The sequence below is a fragment of the Neoarius graeffei genome, chromosome 3 (assembly GCF_027579695.1).
Source record: "Neoarius graeffei isolate fNeoGra1 chromosome 3, fNeoGra1.pri, whole genome shotgun sequence".
NCBI lineage: Eukaryota > Metazoa > Chordata > Actinopteri > Siluriformes > Ariidae > Neoarius > Neoarius graeffei.
In genome coordinates this window covers 88,653,771-88,673,314 of record NC_083571.1, presented here as the reverse complement: position 1 = coordinate 88,673,314, position 19,544 = coordinate 88,653,771, and the positions used below count along the sequence as shown (strand labels likewise).

Here is a 19,544-nt window from a genome sequence, read left to right as displayed (position 1 = left end):
TAATGGCGTTAAAATAAAGGCTGTTATAACGCCGGGTAATCTATAATTAATTAGCTACAATTGTTATAACGCTGTTACCAATATCAACACGCTATTACTGCATGGTACTGAAGTTGCTCTGAAGCCGTCACCGACTTGGCTCACAGACATAAAAGCTGCGTTTGTCACTCCCCCTCCAGACACCGCTGTCATTTCATTCTCTCCCCTTCCCTCCAAAAGTCGGCACCTGCGCCTTTAGTTTGTGTGGAGAGATATGATCTGCAATAACATGAATTGTTGGCTACAGACCGAAACATACTTTCAGAATGCACTGGCCAAGGCAGGACTAAACTCGATGTGCCTTCTAATAATAATTTAAAAAAAAAAAAAAGTAATTTGTAAGCTAAAAAGTCTAGCCTGATTATTTTTCACAAATACAGTCAACTTCTGTCAAGGGTCACAAAAAAACAAAAACAAAAAAAAAACCACCAGTTGTTCTTGGAAATACATAGGCTAACAAGTTAACAGGTTTAAACAAGTTGAAATAGAAAACACTGTGGTCTACAAAATACCCCACTCCGAAAATCACTTTTCTTTCGCCGAGTGGCAGCTGTCTTCAACTGGGGCGGGACATGACTGAAGGGGTGTTTCTGATTTGTCAGCTGTCGTCCTTACACCGCATGGCATGCCCCAAGCATTTACAAGACACAATTCCAGGTTCTGGGCGGCACGGTGGTGTAGTGGTTAGCGCTGTCACCTCACAGCAAGAAGGTCCTGGGTTCGAGCCCCGGGGCCGGCGAGGGCCTTTCTGTGTGGAGTTTGCATGTTCTCCCCGTGTCCGCGTGGGTTTCCTCCGGGTGCTCCGGTTTCCCCCACAGTCCAAAGACATGCAGGTTAGGTTAACTGGTGACTCTAAATTGACCGTAGGTGTGAATGTGAGTGTGAATGGGTGTCTGTGTCTATGTGTCAGCCCTGTGATGACCTGGCGACTTGTCCAGGGTGTACCCCGCCTCTCGCCCGTAGTCAGTTGGGATAGGCTCCAGCTTGCCTGCGACCCTGTCGAAGGATAAAGCAGCTAGAGATAATGAGATGAATTCCAGGTTCTCCACTCCAAAATTGGCAGCTTCAAAACGATTGATTTTTTTTTTTTTTTAAATCGACAACCCAAAAAACAACACCGGTTGACGTTGATTCGGTCAAACAGTCATTGGTTAACATGCCTACGTCATGCATCACGTAGTGGGCTTTCCCCGTTCGCACAAGGCATTGTGGGATACAGATTTGAAACCGGAGAGAAAAATGTAGGAAGTGAGTGTGCGAATGAAACGTGAAAGACCGACTACAGTAACGAGAAGCGAGAAGAAAAGACATTATGTTGTGAAGGAAAGGAAACGCAGGACCAAACTAATATAAATATCGGTAGTCAGCGAGCACCTCGGAGTGATCAGCAGTTCGTTTAGCGACAGAATGATGTAACTGTCAGTGCACGGTCAAAGGTAAACCTGTAAATGGCAGTAATGCAACACTGTGATGCCAGCTGCCGTAAAACCCAAAAGATGAAGCTGCCGCCGCAGGCAAGCGTACGCATGCGCACACGGACTTCCTCTGTCTGCTTGACTGCGAGAAGTGAGCGATTTCATGCACATTATTTGCTAGGGAATCCCCTCAAAATTAAATTACTTCCCAGCCACACAATCACCCGTTTTTGGTTTTCGCTTTTACAGAAACATATCACAAAGACCAAATTGAGTTTACATGCACTTAAAGCAGAAAACTGACGTGTATGAGTGAGACGCCAACATGCCTATACGTGCTTGAACAGCCGTTTACAAACTTAGTCCCGCTCTGCTGTTATAATAACCTCCACTCTTCTGAGAAGGCTTTCCACGAGACTTTGGGCTCATTCAGCCACAGGAGCATTAGTGAGGTCAGGAGATCTGGGGTGCAGCTCATCCTGAAGCGCTTCAATGGGGCTCAAGTCAGGACTCTGCGCAGGACACAAGAGTTCTTCCACTCCAGACTTGGCAAAGCATGCCTCCGTGGAGATCACTTTGTGCACAGGGCATTGTTCTGCTGGAATATGATTGAGCCTCTTTGTTCCAGTGAAGGGAAAATGTAATGTTACAGCATACGGAGACACCCTATACAACTGGGTGCTTCCAACTTTGTGCCAACAGTTTGGAGAAGAACTGCATGTGGACATGATGGTCGTGTCCACATACTTTTGGCCATATTGTCTGTCCAGGGTAACATCAGTGTTTCTTTAACAGTTAGAAACTAAGGGCCTCTGCATGCTCTTGCGACAAGGCTTTTGCAGATAGCTTTTCGCAGACAGTTGTAATTTATCGTTGAGTGGGGAGTAATAGGCGTGCGCGATGTTATTCACCGCCACAACGCAAGGGGGCGCGAAGTCACTAGGAGTAGTTGGTGGGTGTGGTTAGTGGAGTGTTTATCCTCCGGTTACTTATAATGACTAGAACTGGAGTCGTATAGATGTCCGTACTTCCCCACTTCCTCGATCAACCGCTCTTCGTGCTGCTCCATCTTTGCTCGTGTTTTTAAAAATGGCGGTCGTGAAAACAAACCAAACCGGGAAAGTAGGGAAGCGGAAGTGCGTGTACAGCGGATGTAGACTGGACCAATCAGAGCCCTCTTGTCTGCGACGCTTCTGCGGTGGTCACAATTTTTGGGAGGTGCGCGCAGAGCGTCTGCGAAGGGGGGCTATGCAGACGCCATCTGCAAGGACTGCGTTGTCAGCATAAATTGGCCTTAAGACTGGAAGCAGATGATTAGTAATATGGAACTAGTGTTGTTTAAATGCAGCAGCAAGTCCGGGAATACTGATGACTGCACAAGTATGCTTTGAGCTATTCAAAAAAAAAAAAAAAATTAGTGCTGTCAAAAATGTCGCGTTATTAACGTGTTAACTTGACTCAATTTTAACGGCGATAATTTTTTTTTAATCGCAAGATTAACGCTCTGTGACATGTAGGTTTTTCATAAGCTTTTGAAACTACCAGGAACTTGGAACAGAGACTTTGCTTAGAAAACCGATAGCAGCTAGACTATAATGCCGCGCCGCGCACAGCCGGAGTCCTCTGCCCTCCCCCCAAAGAACCAGCGCGGGCAGGGCGCGCTAGTAGAGATGGGATTTATGGCTCTTTGATGGGATCCGCATCTTTGTGATCCGTTCTTTGAAAAGAGCCGTTCAAAAGACTGGCTCATTTGGCTCTTTTTAAATATTTATTCAGTTTTAAGAAGACAGCGTCTAAAGAAGCCAGATCCCTCTGAACTGTAAACTCAATGCTATCCCAGAAATCCTTCCTGTAATATGCAAATTTGGCCACCTCTGATTGGACAGCGCGACGCATCAACAGGCAGAAAGTGTAAAAGTACAAAATGTGTTAAGTGAGCTGAAACAGTAAAGATCAGATTCAATGCAATATTTATCAACGAACAACTTAAACTTAATATAATATAGTGTACTTTATTTATAATCAAGCATGTCAAGCCTACAGTCACTGTGTAACCTACGTATCTCTCTGATTTAGAGTTGTAGACTAACTCAAACAGTAGATCATTTCACTCATGGTTCTCTTGCTAGCCCCGCGCCGGTGCTCGGCTTAGGTTTCACTTTGCAGTGGCTGTGTCAAGACATGTTATGCTTTGCAATATATAAAAAAAAAAAAACCAAACAAAAAAAAAAAACATTGGTACAGAACAAGCCCATTCACTTTTTTATGCTGGTAAGAGAATTACAATGTTTTTTCATGTGACAAAAATGTGCGATTAATTGCGAGTTAACTATGACAGTCGCGACATTAAACGCGATTAAATATTTCAATCGCTTGACAGCACTAAAAAAAAAAAAAATACGAATTATATTTAAGAAAACAACGTGTGTGATTTTTAATTTAAAAGTGACGTATGAAGCATGGGGTCATGAGAGGTGTGTGTGTGTGTGTGTGTGTGTGTGTGTGTGTGTGTGAGAGAGAGAATAAGAGATAGCATCGTCAAATTGAGCTGATGACAGTATGACCAAAAGTAATGAGTGTTTGTAATCTCTCATGTTTAGTAGGGTGTAAACCTCAGGTTTCTACTTGATAGGACAATTTTGATTCTTAAAGCAATGACTAGATATTTACCAAGCAATTTCTTGAGCAAACAATTTCATGCGCACTATTTGCTAGGGAATCGCCTCAAATTAAATAACTCCACAGCCACAGAAGGACCTGGGTTTTTGTTTTTTTAAAAAGGTGCCCTTCCACCAAAAACGTTTAATACTGGCTCTTTTTAAAATACCATAGTTCACTCCGAGTTGCATATGCATGCTGCACGTGAAAATGTAATTCTACTCCCATTCCCTGTATTAGCTTATGAAAGAAAATAGTCAGAAAAACGAGCGAATCTGAAAAAGCCCTACGAACTTGCGTCACTTCGAAAATTAGTATTCATGGCCTCGCTCACCTTGGCTTGCGACTGCCCACAGGAAGAAAGTTCTGATTTAAGCGCGAGGAGAGATAGCAGAGCCCATCTCGTCAGTAGCTAACGAAGAGGACCTAACAGCAAGTTGAAAACATGTCTGAACAAGTTCGTGCCTGTGCTATTTGTGGCAGTAACACATCAACGTTGCATTTCTTGCCCAAGATAGAAGAGGTGAAGAAGAAATGGTTGGAATTTATCTTTGGAAGACCACCAGCGAAGTATAGACCCTTCCCACGTGACGTCACGACAAACGCGGCCGCCATTTTCGACATGAACTGCCAGTAGTCTACCACAGCCAACAACGAGGAACGACGGCGAAGCATCGAAAGGAATATAGCCATCATAGAAAGCTTTTACTTTGAGCAAGACTTCCATCATGCCATTATATTGTTGTGCACCTGGATGTAGTAACCATCAACACACAAGGCAAGATTTATCATTTTATCGGATCCCGACAGATGCTGACCGACGGAGAAGATGGATGGTCTCTAATATATTGGCAAAATGTTTATTGACATAGCAATCATGCGTAACGGGAAGCATTTGCATATCCGAAGTGTTGTGTTTACATCAAAGATAAAATAAACCGATATGACAACGACTGCTGCTGCCAGGTTGGGGACACAAACTAGTAGAAAGGAAGTGTGCCAACAGACTTCCTTTGTGGTCGATTCTGCTTTAAGGTAAGATGCATTTAATTATTCGTCTGCTGTGGGTTTGGAATCGGTAGCCTGACCGATTCGTTCATGTTTGTGGTGCCATTTGTTTGTTGACACGTGTTGAAATGGAAGATTGGTTGTTGACATGATTTCCAGTGATGCTTTGGTGCTGCTGTGGATCAGATGTGTTGAGTAGCCTGACTGTTTTTTTTTCTTGCGTGTGGCATCATTGTTGACGAGAGGTTGTTTTTTTTGAACATGCCAATGCGGACACGATTTCCCCTGATGAGTTGTTATGACTTCAGACGTGATGCGTGTGTGGAGGTGTGGAGTCCGCGTGATATGTGCGTAAGATAGGCTTCTCATGTGTTTGGAGATCCGCGCTCTGAGACAAGCGCAAGCACCCCCCCTTCCCCCCCAAGGGAAAAAAAGGGACCCCCCGAAAATATCGGCATAGTTCGAACACTGGGTTGGAGAAAGTAATGGCAAATAGCGAGTGCACAAACCATAGAAGGTAAACTGTACACAGCGCCAGGGCAGTGTGATGGTATGTCTACTTTTAGATTGTGTTAGCTTATCAATGAACACACTCGTCGAGTTTCACGTCTTTACGACGGATACTTAAATGTGTGTTAGGTATTATTGTTGCAGTCTAAGCAGTCATTGTAGCAGCTAGATGAGCGAGAACCGAAAGGGTCTGTGCCATAAACCGTTATTTCTTCATGTCCAAAATGGCGGTCGCGTTTACAAAGGTCACGTGAGTGAAAAGGGTCTATAATGCAGCGTTAGTACAGTGTTCTGATCATTTCAACCACAGTGACTTTTCAAACTTGGGTGCCTTCAGTAGTGGTTTTGCTTCGAGGTTGTTTTTAATCCCTGGATCTGTGCCGTCAAAACGATCAACCACCAGCTCACAAGCTGCAAGTAAAACATGAACTTTTTGTTCGAAGGTTTTTGTTATAAAATAGCATGTTCATATTCTCCACGTTAGCATGCATGACATGGTCACAAACTAGGCAGGGATGAGAGTTTTCCGCTTTTCGGCAGATTTCCACTTTTTCTGAGTAAAAAACGACCTTTTTATATTATGCCAAATCCGTTGAGAATTTATTTATTTTTTATTAATTTCGGGGGGTTGGGGTATGTTCCTTCATGCTGTTCAAACTTTAACTCCAACGATGTTTACACATTATTTGTAAGTCGCCATCTTTAGTCTCGTTTAAATCTCGTTGAATGTGATGTAAAATTCGTGTTATCTACATTGTTATCGGTCAAACCATCGATGTCGAGGCCATAATAGCCAATCAAAACAGGTTTTACAAAGACACCCACATCCGCTTGTTCTGACCCACTGGAGGTAGCGTCACAGTGCTGTTAGCCAATCAGAGGTAACGCGTTTACTGATTGCTGTTAGCCAATCAGAGGTAACGCGTTTACTGATTGCTGTTAGCCAATCAGAGGTAACGCGTTTACATGCCATGAATATTAATGGAGTAAGAGCTGAAATCCTGTCGTTCTCCCGTCACCCACTCCACCACCAAACTAGAACAGCCTGAAACAGGAGAACCACAGCATTTTTTTCACCAAAACCGGCTCACAGGACATTCATTCATTCTAGAGACCACCGCACAATTAATGAAAAAAAAAAATGCAATGAGACCTTGAAAGATATTACAGAAAAACATACATAAATCAATGACCAAATTTCAGAGGGAACTAAATTTCACCGATTTTATAAAACTGAAAAGCCGTCTAGCTTCAACAAGGTTACTGAATGCTTTTTAATTATTAAACTAGATGTCTAGACTGTTTATATTCAATCAGACGATTGTCATCGCGATATACTCTTCACAAATGGTCCTCTGTCATTCCTCAAGAGCCTTAAAGGAACAGTCCACCGTACTTCCATAATGAAATATGCTCTTATCTGAATTGAGACGAGCTGCTCCGTACCTCTCCGAGCTTTGCGCGACCTCCCAGTCAGTCAGACGCAGTCAGACGCGCTGTCACTCCTGTTAGCAATGTAGCTAGGCTCAGCATGGCCAATGGTATTTTTTGGGGCTGTAGTTAGATGCGACCAAACTCTTCCGCGTTTTTCCTGTTTACATAGGTTTATATGACCAGTGATATGAAACAAGTTCAGTTACACAAATTGAATACGCAAGGTAAAAAAATTGCGCAAAATGCAGAACGTTACAGATATTTGACCAAAGTTTAATATAAAATAGGAGAATTACATTGATCTTGCTTCTGAATTTACCAGTCAGGCTTTCGTCTAAACGGGGGAACAGGGGCGCTGCGCCCTCTTACTCTCGGCGTGCGCCCCCTTACCGACTCCGTGAAAACATCCCAGCAACACTACATGACAATGTGTCTGATCATCAAATACGTTATAATTGCTCCAAAAATATTCCAATCATAGTAGATACACCACCAGACGGTGCAAAAACAATCTGAATTGGCGTTTTCCAGACTGAGGCGCCATGTTGTTTAGTTGTTTACTTGTTGCGGCTGCTCTCGCGAGATTTGACATGGGTTACATACAAGGTCAGCTGACTTGTAGAGCGAGATTTCTCGAGACTGAATGACCTTTCACCCACCGGCGCGGGAGCTTTTGACAGAAGTAGTTCGCGAGTTGTTTTTGTTGACACTTGGGCATTTAAAGATGTCATCCCGCGGCACGAAGCGGAAGAAAGCCAAAGATGGGGTTTACATTAGACCGTATCAGCGGATCATCAGATTAACGTTTTTAAAACGATTAGTGTGCACACAGCAACGCCAATACACGATTCACGTGCACACAGCAACGCCAATACACGGATACGCTCAGCTCCACAGGCATCCTGCGCTCCAAATCACTCCGCCCTGAACAGCGAGTGCCCTCTGGAGGGTGCGCACTCCGGCCTTGCACAGCTCACAGAGCGCGCGAGTGAAGCACACGAGCTGTGATTCGGGACTGAGCCGCTGTGTGTGAGATCTCAGTGCATGTCGGGCATGCGCGTCACTTACCACTTGCAAGTGGAAGGATGGCAAGCCTAAAGACAATCATAACTACACAATGGGCAGTATTTGCATCAGTATTTGCAGTATTTTCATACTTTTATACTCTTTAATGAAAGGTGATACAAGGCGGAAGTCCGCGTCGTTTTTCAGCAGTCGCGTCACATGACCAACGCCAGCGAATCAGGAAGGTGGATGTCACAGTGACATTGTCCAATGACGACGCCAGCTAGAGCTCAGCACAGCGTATCCGCGTATTCTCAATGTTTACACAGCACCGGACCAGACACGATCTGGATTGAATACGTGGACCCTGGCAAATTCCCGTTTCCTGGCGTTTTAATGTAAACGGACAGTGCATCCGCGAAGAAAACGAGACAGATACGGTCTAATGTAAACTTGGCCAAAGACTGTCCGGGGCAGAAGATTACTTCTTTCTTTTTCAATGTTGACAGACAATTTGTTCCAATTTCCCTCTCAGATAGCCTCAGAATGTCCCATTGGAGCATTTTTCAAAGGCTTTGCACGGCGGGGGGGGGACGACAACCGGCACCATCTCTCCCCCCCCCCCGCTTCGCTCCCTCATGCTAAATTTTTCTAGAAAAAACCCTGCCCGTGATATGCACTTTCAGCTCAGGGCCATGACGCATTTCTGTTTTGAAACAGCACAAATCTCGTGTCTCCAGTAGCGCTGTTTACATTCAGCAGTACAGTAAGACAGCGGCATGTAAAGTTTGGGCTCCCCCCAGTCTTATAATAGTCAGCGTCGGGCGAACATTGGCTTGGATGTTTGTTTCAATTAACAGATTTTTTTTTTTTTTTACCCATGTAGTAGTTTATGTATGGGCAGCACAGTGGTGTAGTGGTTAGCACTGTCGCCTCACAGCAAGAAAGTTCCGGGTTTGAACCCAGCAGCTGGCGAGGGCCTTTCTGTGTGGAGTTTGCATGTTCTCCCCACGTCTGTGTGGGTTTCCTCCGGGTGCTCCGGTTTCCCCCACAGTCCCAAGACATGCAGTTAGGTTAACAGTGTTCTCCACTACCTGAAGTTATAGCCCGGCGGTAGTATTGAGCGGCCGTCGTGGGGGGGTTGGAAACCCACTTCCTAGCATCTAAGTTGCATGTTATTTATTTCGCAAGTAGCTGCTTTTGTGCAAAATCTTCTGACACTGGGACCCGACTTTACATTTATTTATTTTGTCACTCCGTTACTGAAATGTTTATTGAATAGAATTTGTTTTTAGTTGAATTCTACACAAAATTACCTGTGTCTTTTCTTTCCACCGTACTCCTCTCGGAGGTCTGAGGCAATTGGAGACACTTAACTGACACGCACTCCTCTGTCGCCGCACTACACATGCGTAGTGACAAGTGAGCGAGCAAGCATGAAGGGCCTCTGATTATCTCAGGACAGAAGAAAGCATCATCTTTCCGTTTCAGCCAACCAAACAAAGACATCATAAGAGTTGAGAATGATAGCCAAGTGATGAAAGATAACCTATGCTAACGCTTAATGAAGCAGAGCCGATCTGACCTACATAATGTGCATCACTCTACGTAGTCGTCATCATTGTGACCACTGGGACCAGCTTAAAGGGGAAAAAAACATCACGGAAGATAGATAATTCGGCAAGTCGGCGTTCGACCATATCCCTGCGCGACACTGAAACATGTTGAGTCTATTGTAAAGTAAAGCGTATCAACGATCTGTGATCAGAGAATTACTTTGGTGTTTGTATTGGCGTGTTTTGTTTTGTTTTTACTTTTCTTTGAAGTAAACTTTTTTTTTTTGACTGGGCGGCCAAAAATTAAGGCTCGGCGGCGCATTTATGAGTTGGCGGTAATAGCTCTTCTAGCCGTTATGACTCGGCGGGCCACCGAGTCATTAACAATAGTGGAGAACACTGGTTAACGCGGGGTGGCCTTGGGCCGAGGTGCCCTTGAGCAAGGTACCTGACCCCTGACTGCTTCCCGGGCGCTGTGTGTGGCTGCCCACTGCTCTGTGTGTGTGTTCACTGCTTCAGATGGGTTAAATGCAGAGGATGAATTTCACTGTGCTTGAAGTGTGCATGTGAAAAATAAAGGTTTCTTCTTATGTACAACAAAGCACAGAGTCGGAGTCCTTTCTCCAGCTTACTAAAAGGAGCTTAACAAATATTTATACATATAGACCCCTTTCACACGACGTCACCGCGCCGCGAGATTTTGTTAGGCGCCATATTGGAAGACCAAGTACATGCACTCACAATATAAAACAAAGTACGAGCGAGAGTAAAGTGACACGATGGATGATAATTCTGGTTATGTGAGTACATTACCAGCTGCAGAAAGGGCACGGTATGTGGAGAAACTGGCTGTGATTGATGGGTTTGACCCATATGATAAGACTCGCGGCAAGGGAGAATGGAAACATAAAGAGGACCTGACACCAATTCTGCCATCTGTTTGCTACCCAGACATTGTAAACTATTTGTTGTTTACACCCAGTGCCTACACTCAGTGTTCGAACTATGCCGATATTTTCGGGGGACCCCTTTTTTCCCCTTGGGGGTGTGTGTGCTTGCGCTCGTCTCGGAGCGCGGATCTCCAAACACATGAGAAGCCTATCTTACGCACATATCACGCGGACTCCACATCTCCACACACGCATCGCGTCTGAAGTCATAACTCATCGGGGAAATCGTGTCCGCATTGGCATGTTCAAAAAACAACCTCGCGTCAACAATGATACCACACGCAAGAAAAAAAAAAAAAAAAAAAAACCAGTCAGGCTACTCAACAACCAACCTGGCAGCAGCGAGCAAGCCCCAAACCATCCTAAATTATTATTATTATTAAATTGTAGAAGTCTGGGAGGCTTGCTCCTCATCCAGTTATCAACTTGGGGCCAATTTAGCATGTTTTAAATCTGAATTTCTTGCGTTTGCTTACCTCAAAGTGTCCGCAGATCATGCACAGACTTATCCATTATATCCACAGTTTTTTGCCAAGTCTCACACAGGTTTCTTTCAAGTCTACTGTTGGGCCAATAAATCATAAATAAAACAGCTCAGATTTGTTTGTTCAAGTCGTTTGCCACTCTACTTTATTCTCGTGGGTTCACTTATTTCCCCCTAATCACGAGTTTGTTGGTCTTCCAAAATGGCACAGGGTCTGTTTACTTCCGGTTTCGGGTGACGTCAGTGAAAGGGGTCTATACAGAATGCTGAACGTCGCTGATGTTTATTTTCAGAAAGTGCTGCAGATGTTGTGGGTTATGCTGGGATCAGACTACAGGAATTCAGCCTGATTGACAATTTTGTCATGGCTGACAAATTCCCAGCATCAGGCCTGAATATGAATGTCGGACATGACGAACTGGTCTTGCAGTACGACATAACCAAAGAACAGTAATGTGGCGTCTGGGACTCCCCATCACACCCGGACAAAACTTGATAGCCGCGACTGGCACTTTCTTGCTCTTCCTCTCAGATGACACGCAAGGATGTGAACGATGATTGGTCAGGGTCAAACCGGCCATGTTGCCAGTCACCAAGAATTTATGGCACTGTGATCTGACCATCACGAAAGAAAAATATCATATGCTCTGATCTTGGCATAAAATAGTGCTATTGTGACGACAGCTGACGAGGTGGAAGCAGAAGCGCATTTGTTCAAGTAGCCCATGATGAACTTTTTTGAACCACTTCCTTCTGGTAGGTGGTTGCGGTCCATTAGAACCAAAACCTCACGCCATAAGGTCAGCTTTTTCCCCACTGCAGCTGGGCTCATCAATAAGGTCAGAGACGCCTACTGACTAAACTCTCACCTCACACTTCCAATCTCTAACATGAATCCACTTTTGTACATTTCAAGGTCATGGCATGCATCGCCATTCTGCGAACCTTTACTGCACGTTCCAGCTCACACTGTACAGCTTGGTTATTGACTTAGCCGATTACACATATTCGCTTCCTCTCACGCACTTGTGTCTCTTCGTCTTCATCACATGACCCATTTGTGCACATGCCGGACATACTGTACAGTTTGGACTTCAACAACTCATGCACATACCCCTTAAATTGTGTCAACTTCTCAAATTTGTATTTTTCAGATCCTTTATATATACACTTCCCGGGCAGCGCGGTGGTGTAGTGGTTAGCACTGTCGCCTCACAACAAGCAGGTTCCGGGTTCGAGCCCAGTGGCTGGCGAGGGCCTTTCTGTGTAGAGTTTGCATGTTCTCTTTGTGGGTTTCCTCCCACAGTTCAAAGACATGTAGGTTAGGCTAAAGGCCTCTGCATGCTCTTGCGACAAGGCTTTCGCAGATAGCTTTTCGCAGACAGTTGTAATTTATTGTTGAGCGGGGAGTAATAGGCGTGCGCGATGTTATTCACCGGCACAACGCAAGGGGGCGCGAAGTCGCTAGGAGTAGTTGGTGGGTGTGCTTAGTGGAGTGTTTATCCTCCGGTTACTTATAATGACTAGAACTTTTTTTTTTTATAATGACTAGAACTGGAGTCGTATAGATGTCCGTACTTCCTCAATCAACCGCTCTTCGTGCTGCTCCATCTTCGCTCGTGTTTTTAAAAATGGCGGTCGTGAAAACAAACCAAACCGGGAAAGTAGGGAAGCGGAAGTGCGTGTACAGCGGATGTAGAGTGGACCAATCAGAGCTCTCTTGTCTGCAGCGCTGTCTGCGAGGCTTCTGCGGTGGTCACAATTTTTGGGAGGTGCGCGCAGAGCGTCTGCGAAGGTGGGGGGGCTACGCAGACACTGTCTGCGACGCTATCTGCGAGGACTGGGTTGTCAGTATAAATTGGCCTTAATCGGTGGCTCCAAATTGACCGTAGGTGTGAATGTGAATGGTTGTTTGTCTCTACATGTCAGAGTAGACCTGGTGACGTGTCCAGGGTGTACCCCGCCTCTCGCCCATACTCAGCTGGGATAGGCTCCAGCTTGCCTGCGACCCTGTAGAACAGGATAAGCGGCTACATACATACATACAGACAGACAGAGCTACTTCTTGTCTCGACTGAATTCCTCTATTTTAACTATTCAAGCACCAATCACCAAAGCAAATTCCTTGTACGTGAGAACATCCTTGGCAATAAACCTGATTCCGATTCTGATTCTCGGTGATGTATCGGAGGCTGAAGAACTGTTCTCTCTCTCTCTCTCTCTCTGCCAGTGCTACCATTTCACCCGGTGTGTTTTTTAACAGAAGTTTATTGGTTAGTATCTCTGCAGGTATTATGGAAGAGATTAAATAACCATTTCCGGTTTAGGGAACGCCTACTTCCGGATACAGAAACGAATACTTAGAGCACTAAACAGACACAGTCACTGTGTTGCTCAACTAATCTGACCTGAGCTTCCCAAAAGCATCATAGCATATATTATATTAAAAAAAAAAAAATGTATATAATTATGATATGGGTGTCTGTGTACATATGGATGTCTATAGTTATAGGTATGTGTATATGCATGTACGTATTGTATGTGTATATATGCATAACATAAGTAACTATATATGATTTGGTCGATATTATACCATGTTGGTATGTTTTCTTTTTTGTTGTTGCTTTTGTATATATAGTTTATTATTATGCCGGAAAGTGACGTTTGATTAGCGGTGGTATAGAGGGTTAGGATTTGACAAGTTATTTACTTCTTCCTAATCCTTTCCGAACATCATTATGTTACGGCCTTGTAGCTATGCTATTCTGTTTCTTTATGACGATGTTCTGATTATTGCATTTTTTATATCTTCTTTACTGTTTGGAATAAAGCAATCAAATCAATGGCACAAAGATCATCGTTAAATGGTAGAGCGAGCAGCACAATGAGCACTCCCTCTCTCGGTCTCTCTTAGTTAAGACGCTCTTAGCGTTAAGAGGATTTGGGAAACCCATCCCTGTTTATTAATAGAGTGCTCCGAGATGATGCTAAAAATAGTAACCATGCGGTCGGCGCGGCCATCTTGGAAGTCACTCGCTCCAGAGCGCGCATAGAGTACACATCATAGAGTACACATTCACCGATTCGTTTCCGCGTTAGAGGGCTTAGAAGCTTTGATTTTTAAGAATTTAGACATCTGAAGTGATGGAGCACAGGACTCCCTAAAGTGAATGACGCATGAAATGGAATGACAGGTAGTAAATTTGAACAATAAATGGTCCCTTGTCATTCAGATTCTTACAAATGGAATAACGATTGAAATTTTTAGTTTTAGACCTCCTTAGGATAAGATAAGTGGGTGCTTGGTGGGATATCAGCTTTTACAAATGGAATGACAGGGTTTCTATATGTATTGACTTACTTTGAGCTAATGCTGTCAGTGATATCACCTTTTACAAATGGAATGATAAGGTTTCTAGGTGGAATGACATACTTTGAGGCAATGTTATCAGTGATATTAAATTAACAAATGGAATGACATTGTTTCTAGGGTTAGGTTATAGGTGATATCACTGATAACATTGCCTCAAAGTATGTCATTCCACCTAAAAACACTGTCATTCCATTTGTAAAAGGGGATATCACTGATAACATAACCTAAAAGTATGTCATTCCACTTAGAAACATGTCATTCCACCTACATTTCAATCGTTATTCCATTTATAAGAACCTGAATGACAAGGGACCATTTATTGTTCAAATCACTAGCTGTCATTCGTCATTCCATTTCATGCGTCATTCACTTTAAGGAGTCCCAAAGCTGACCCCAGCTTGTTGCCGCATAATTATTAATTATTTTCGTCAGTGAATAAAATGTAGGCCTAGTATGTAACTTGTACTAACAGCATGTGTACATAAACATTACTAGGGCTAGATCTTAAATGCCATTTGATGTAACAATGCACTGCAGTAGACATAAGCTACCTAATGTGACAAATATATCCATTAATCATTGCTGAAAGTACATAGAAAAGATAATAGTTTGTATCGCATTTATTTTAGTAACTATGAAATTCAAGACAATTTAACCTACCTGTCACAAAGTGATCAGAACAAATCCAAATACTAGGGCTGTAACGATATGCGTATCGAAATCGCGATACGCAGAGCCACGATCCGTATCGCGATACAAGAAGGCAGAATCGCGGTACACCCTTTCAAACTTCTCCTCAGCCCAAAAACAGAGGCGCTTCCAAACTTCAATTTATGAATACTTTACTTTTTATTTAAATTACATTTTAAACTTAAATTACTTTTTTTTATATCTATTAGTAAGTTGTTTTTTCGCCGACCTGCGACAATCTTCTGCGAGTCACACAACGTCCACACTCGCCACTGGCAGAGCATTCATTTCTTTTAAGCGGTCGCCATTCTGGTTGCGACGCGGGGAGCGAATCTGTAAACAAGCGGCTCATTGGCTGGCTAGGTGTGCCACAAGCCAATCACAATCACTTGACCGGAAAGGCATGCAGTGTTGCCAGACTGGGCAGGTTTAGGTGCTTTTTGGCTGGTTTTGAACATATTTTGGGGTGGAAAACGTTAGCAATACCTGGCAACACTGAAGGCATGTCTGCTTGGGCGGAAGCCTTCTGCGGCAGTTACATTTTGACACGCGAGCAATGTTTCACCATAAAAATTCCGTAATTTCCATCGGTTTTCCGCGATCACAGAAAATCATTGGCCCTATGAGAGTGAGACAGTGAGAGAGCCACCCCCCCAAAAAAAAATCTTAACGGATTTACACGATTTGGAAAAATGATTTTCAGAACCGAAAAAAACAGCTTCCGGCTCAACAGTATTATTTTGAGAAATAAAACAATCTTTGGATATACATTTGTTCATTTTTGCAGACATTAGAGCAATTCCAGTGTTATGGACGTGACGAACTCAAAATGGCAACAAATGACCCAGTCCATGTTTTATTGGTCTCCCAGTATTTAAACAGGTGTTGCATATTTTAAGGCTGTACCATACTGGAGAAGTGATAGAACAAGAACAATTCCCATAGTACATCTAGGGCATGCCAGAAAATGCCAATAAAAGATGCGTTATGGATGTGACAGAAAAAGTATCACTTTTCTTGGGTGACTGTACATTTTTATCAAACTCTGTGAAATCGTAAACCTAATGTCGAAATGGAGATATCCATTTGATAGAGGGGTCCAAGGTGAATATTAAAAAATCTTTGTTTAAAATATTTTGTATTTCATGCAGAGTTTCGGAAGGAAAAGTCAGCGTTATGGATGTGACAAAATTCCTTTATGGATGTGACGCATCTGAAATAGACATGGCATATGTTTAGAAAATCAGCAATGTAACCACCATAACCCTTTGAAAAACTCTCTAAATATCAGCTAAAACTATCAAAGTTCTTAAATAATATTTAGGATGGCTATTGTTTTGCTGTTTTGTGGATTTTAGCATACATTTCTGTGGCTTGTGGCAATAATATAGAATTGTACATGATCAAAGTTGATTTTAGCTTGGGGTTTACATTATAAGAAAGAAAGACTGACAGTGACATATTAGGTTGGTTACAAATTGGTTCAACTTATGGCCCTTTTCCACTACCCTTTTTCAGCTCACTTCAGCTCGCTTCAGCTTGCTTCAGCCCGACACGGCTCGCGTTTCGACTACCAAAAACCAGCATGATTCAGCTCGCTTCAGCCCTGCTTAGCCCCTAAAACTCGCACCGTTTTGGAGTGGGGCTGAAGCGAGCCAAACCGTGCCGACTGAGGCTGGGGGCGTGAGCAGACACTCCCCTGTGCACTGATTGGTGAGGAGGAGTGTCCTCACATGCCCACACACGCCCCGCGAGCACGCTGGGATCTGTAAACACCGCAAACCCGGAAGGAGAAGAATTACGAATTACGAGAATTTCTGAAGCCTTATGCGCCTCGCCTCATCTATACGCTCTTGCCAGTATCTGTTGGCGTTGTCGGTGACAACAAGCCACAGCACCAAGACCAGCAACACTAATGGCTCCATGTCCTCCATGTTTATTGTTTACTATCCGGGTCGTGAGACTACCGCTTAAAAGATCACTGATGTCACTGTTTGCGCTGCTTAACGACATCACCTGACGTCCACCCACTTTCGCTAACTCCACCCAATGTGTCCACCCACTTCCAGCCAGCACGGTTCAGCGCGGTTGTAGTCGAAATGCAACTCCAACAGCCCCACTCAGCACGGCACGGCTCAGCCGCGTTTGTAGTGGAAAAGCGGCATTATTCACATCTGTAAAATACAGGCCTAGGTGATATCTCTGGGAGTGGTTTTGATGTATTACATGTTGCTTTATTTTTGCATGGTGAGGTTGACATTTACATGGAATTGCCCATTACTCATTCTCTGCAGTGGTCTGAATTATTTGTTATTAAATAGTTAATGTAAGTAAGTAAATGTTAATAAGTCATTTTTTACTACTTTAAAAAAACATTTTAAAAAAATCGTGGGCGTATCGAATCGTGGGTCAAAAATCGCGATACGAACCGAATCGTGAGTTGGGTGTATCGTTACAGCCCTACCGAATACAGTCTAGTCCTAAATTTGATCGGTTAATGGTAGCCAGCCACTGTCGCCTCCTCCGCTCGCTTTTCTCCTGTGCTGCAATTCCCGGGTTTGTCACGACTTTAGGGAGTCTGTGGAAGCTTTTGCCACCCTTCCCCCCGGCTACTACAGCCAACAATGACACACGTATTCGGCATTTTGTTTCGCTGAGCAACAACAACGCACTGACACAGCGACGTTTGACTTCCAATATGGCCGCCGCCGGGTTCGCGCTGATCTCGAAGCGCTCTATAAACAAACAGAGGGTGTAGTCAGCCGATTAGCTAGCTTAGACGCTAACATGGCTGGCGAAGAAGCTGATATTTGGGCTCATTTAAGTCGTGAAAAGAGAAGATGACGTTAAATGTTGAAAGAAGTTCGGTAAAGATATCGGATATCGCTGAGCTGCTCGGGTAACCGGCAAACCGATCAGGTGTCACACACTGAAAAGGAAAAGGGCCGCTGAGGACTCAAGGCTCTGTCCTAAACCGAGTACTACACATCACCTTGGGCTACTATTTAGTGCGCTAGTCAGCAGACTTGCTGCTACACTGTGACACACTACTTAGTCTAGGAGTATGAGATTCCGGATGAACAGCAGTTCCTGAGTGAGTGAGCACAGAGCTAATGCTAGTTAAGTGTGTTTACGCAGACGTTTTTCGCGTTTAAAAATAAACAAACAAACAAACCTAAGCTGACACTGTACATCTTCAATAGCACACGGAGATAATGTTAGCTCGTACCTTCCGAGGTCAGCCGGCAGAAAGGCCGCAGCAGCTCGGGGAAACTCAGGTTGTTTTTGCGGCTCACTCTCTCAGCGTCGTCGCTGCACAGCACCGCCACCATGGGCACGAACGAGTCCTGGATAAACTCCTGCACCGACTGAGCACACCGAGCCATGACGGGACCCGAGCGCGGAGTCTGTCCTCTGCCTTTAACCAAAATAAAGCAACCGCTTCAGAGTTTAAAAACAACTACTGACAGCCCTCCGCAGTAGCCATGTTGTATCCTAACACTCAGTCCCCTCCTCAATCAATTTAACTCCCATCGAGCACTGCGGCTGTCAGGCGACAGCACAGGACGGGCCGCACTCCAAATACATACACGTTAACTACACAGTGTTCCACATCGCGTGTCGAAACTGTTTCTACATACCCTAGATAGTGCGTTAATATAGGGAACAGAGGACCGTTTAGGATTCAACCATGAGTGTTACTGTTCTTCAGAATAAAAGTAGTTCTGAGTTAAAATGATTAAACGTCTAATGATTTAATGTGCACCAAATTTCGACTTAAGATACTTAATTATTATACATACAGGACACTTTTCCATGGAATAAAAACATGTATTCTGTTCCCTTCTAGCAGGTTTCATTCATTTGGTTCGACAGCATGCAGTATTGTTAGCGTTGGAGAATGAGCGTGCAATATGGTTTACCATGTTGCACGGTTGTCAAGACAACATGACGTCACATGTCAGAACTGATGCCAATATCCAATGAGAAAGGCTTCTGCTGCGCATGCACAGAACCATTTCTTTGTTCTTTGGGAAAGTCTGACCTTGTGTCCGAAATCGCTCCCTACTCACTATATAGTGAGGACACCATAGGCGGTTTTAAACGGGGGCCAGAGGGGGCCAGTGCCCCTGTAAAATTGCTCCTGGCCCCTGTTGTGGCCCCTGTGCTGAACAGATAATAAGATTTATTAATTTTGACGTGCGCTGGCTCGAAGATCGGAACTGACATGACGGAGTGTTCTACACGGACTCCTTAAAGCGCTACACGCACACTGTTACCTGCAGCAGAACGACCAGCAGCAGCGCGAATTGTAAACTTCGGACGTGAGTGATAACAGCTGTCACGTCCGAAGTTTTTTGATTGAAAAGCCATCAGATACAGTAGCGTTGACACGTTTCACTGAGCCATATAAAGAAGTAT

At 44.0% G+C, this 19,544-nt stretch overlaps 1 protein-coding gene across 3 annotated transcripts in view; it reads right to left on the bottom strand.

Moving 5' to 3' along the window:
* Window positions 1-18,649, bottom strand: part of trappc8 (trafficking protein particle complex subunit 8) — a 93,327-nt gene extending 74,678 nt beyond the window's left edge. For all 3 annotated transcript variants that reach the window (XM_060917614.1, XM_060917615.1, XM_060917616.1), the window contains exon 1: window positions 18,352-18,649. In XM_060917614.1, coding sequence (XP_060773597.1) covers window positions 18,352-18,508 — 157 coding nt within the window. In that variant the 5' untranslated portion in view covers window positions 18,509-18,649. The remainder of the gene's footprint in view (window positions 1-18,351) is intronic.
* Window positions 18,650-19,544: the final 895 nt, after the last annotated feature.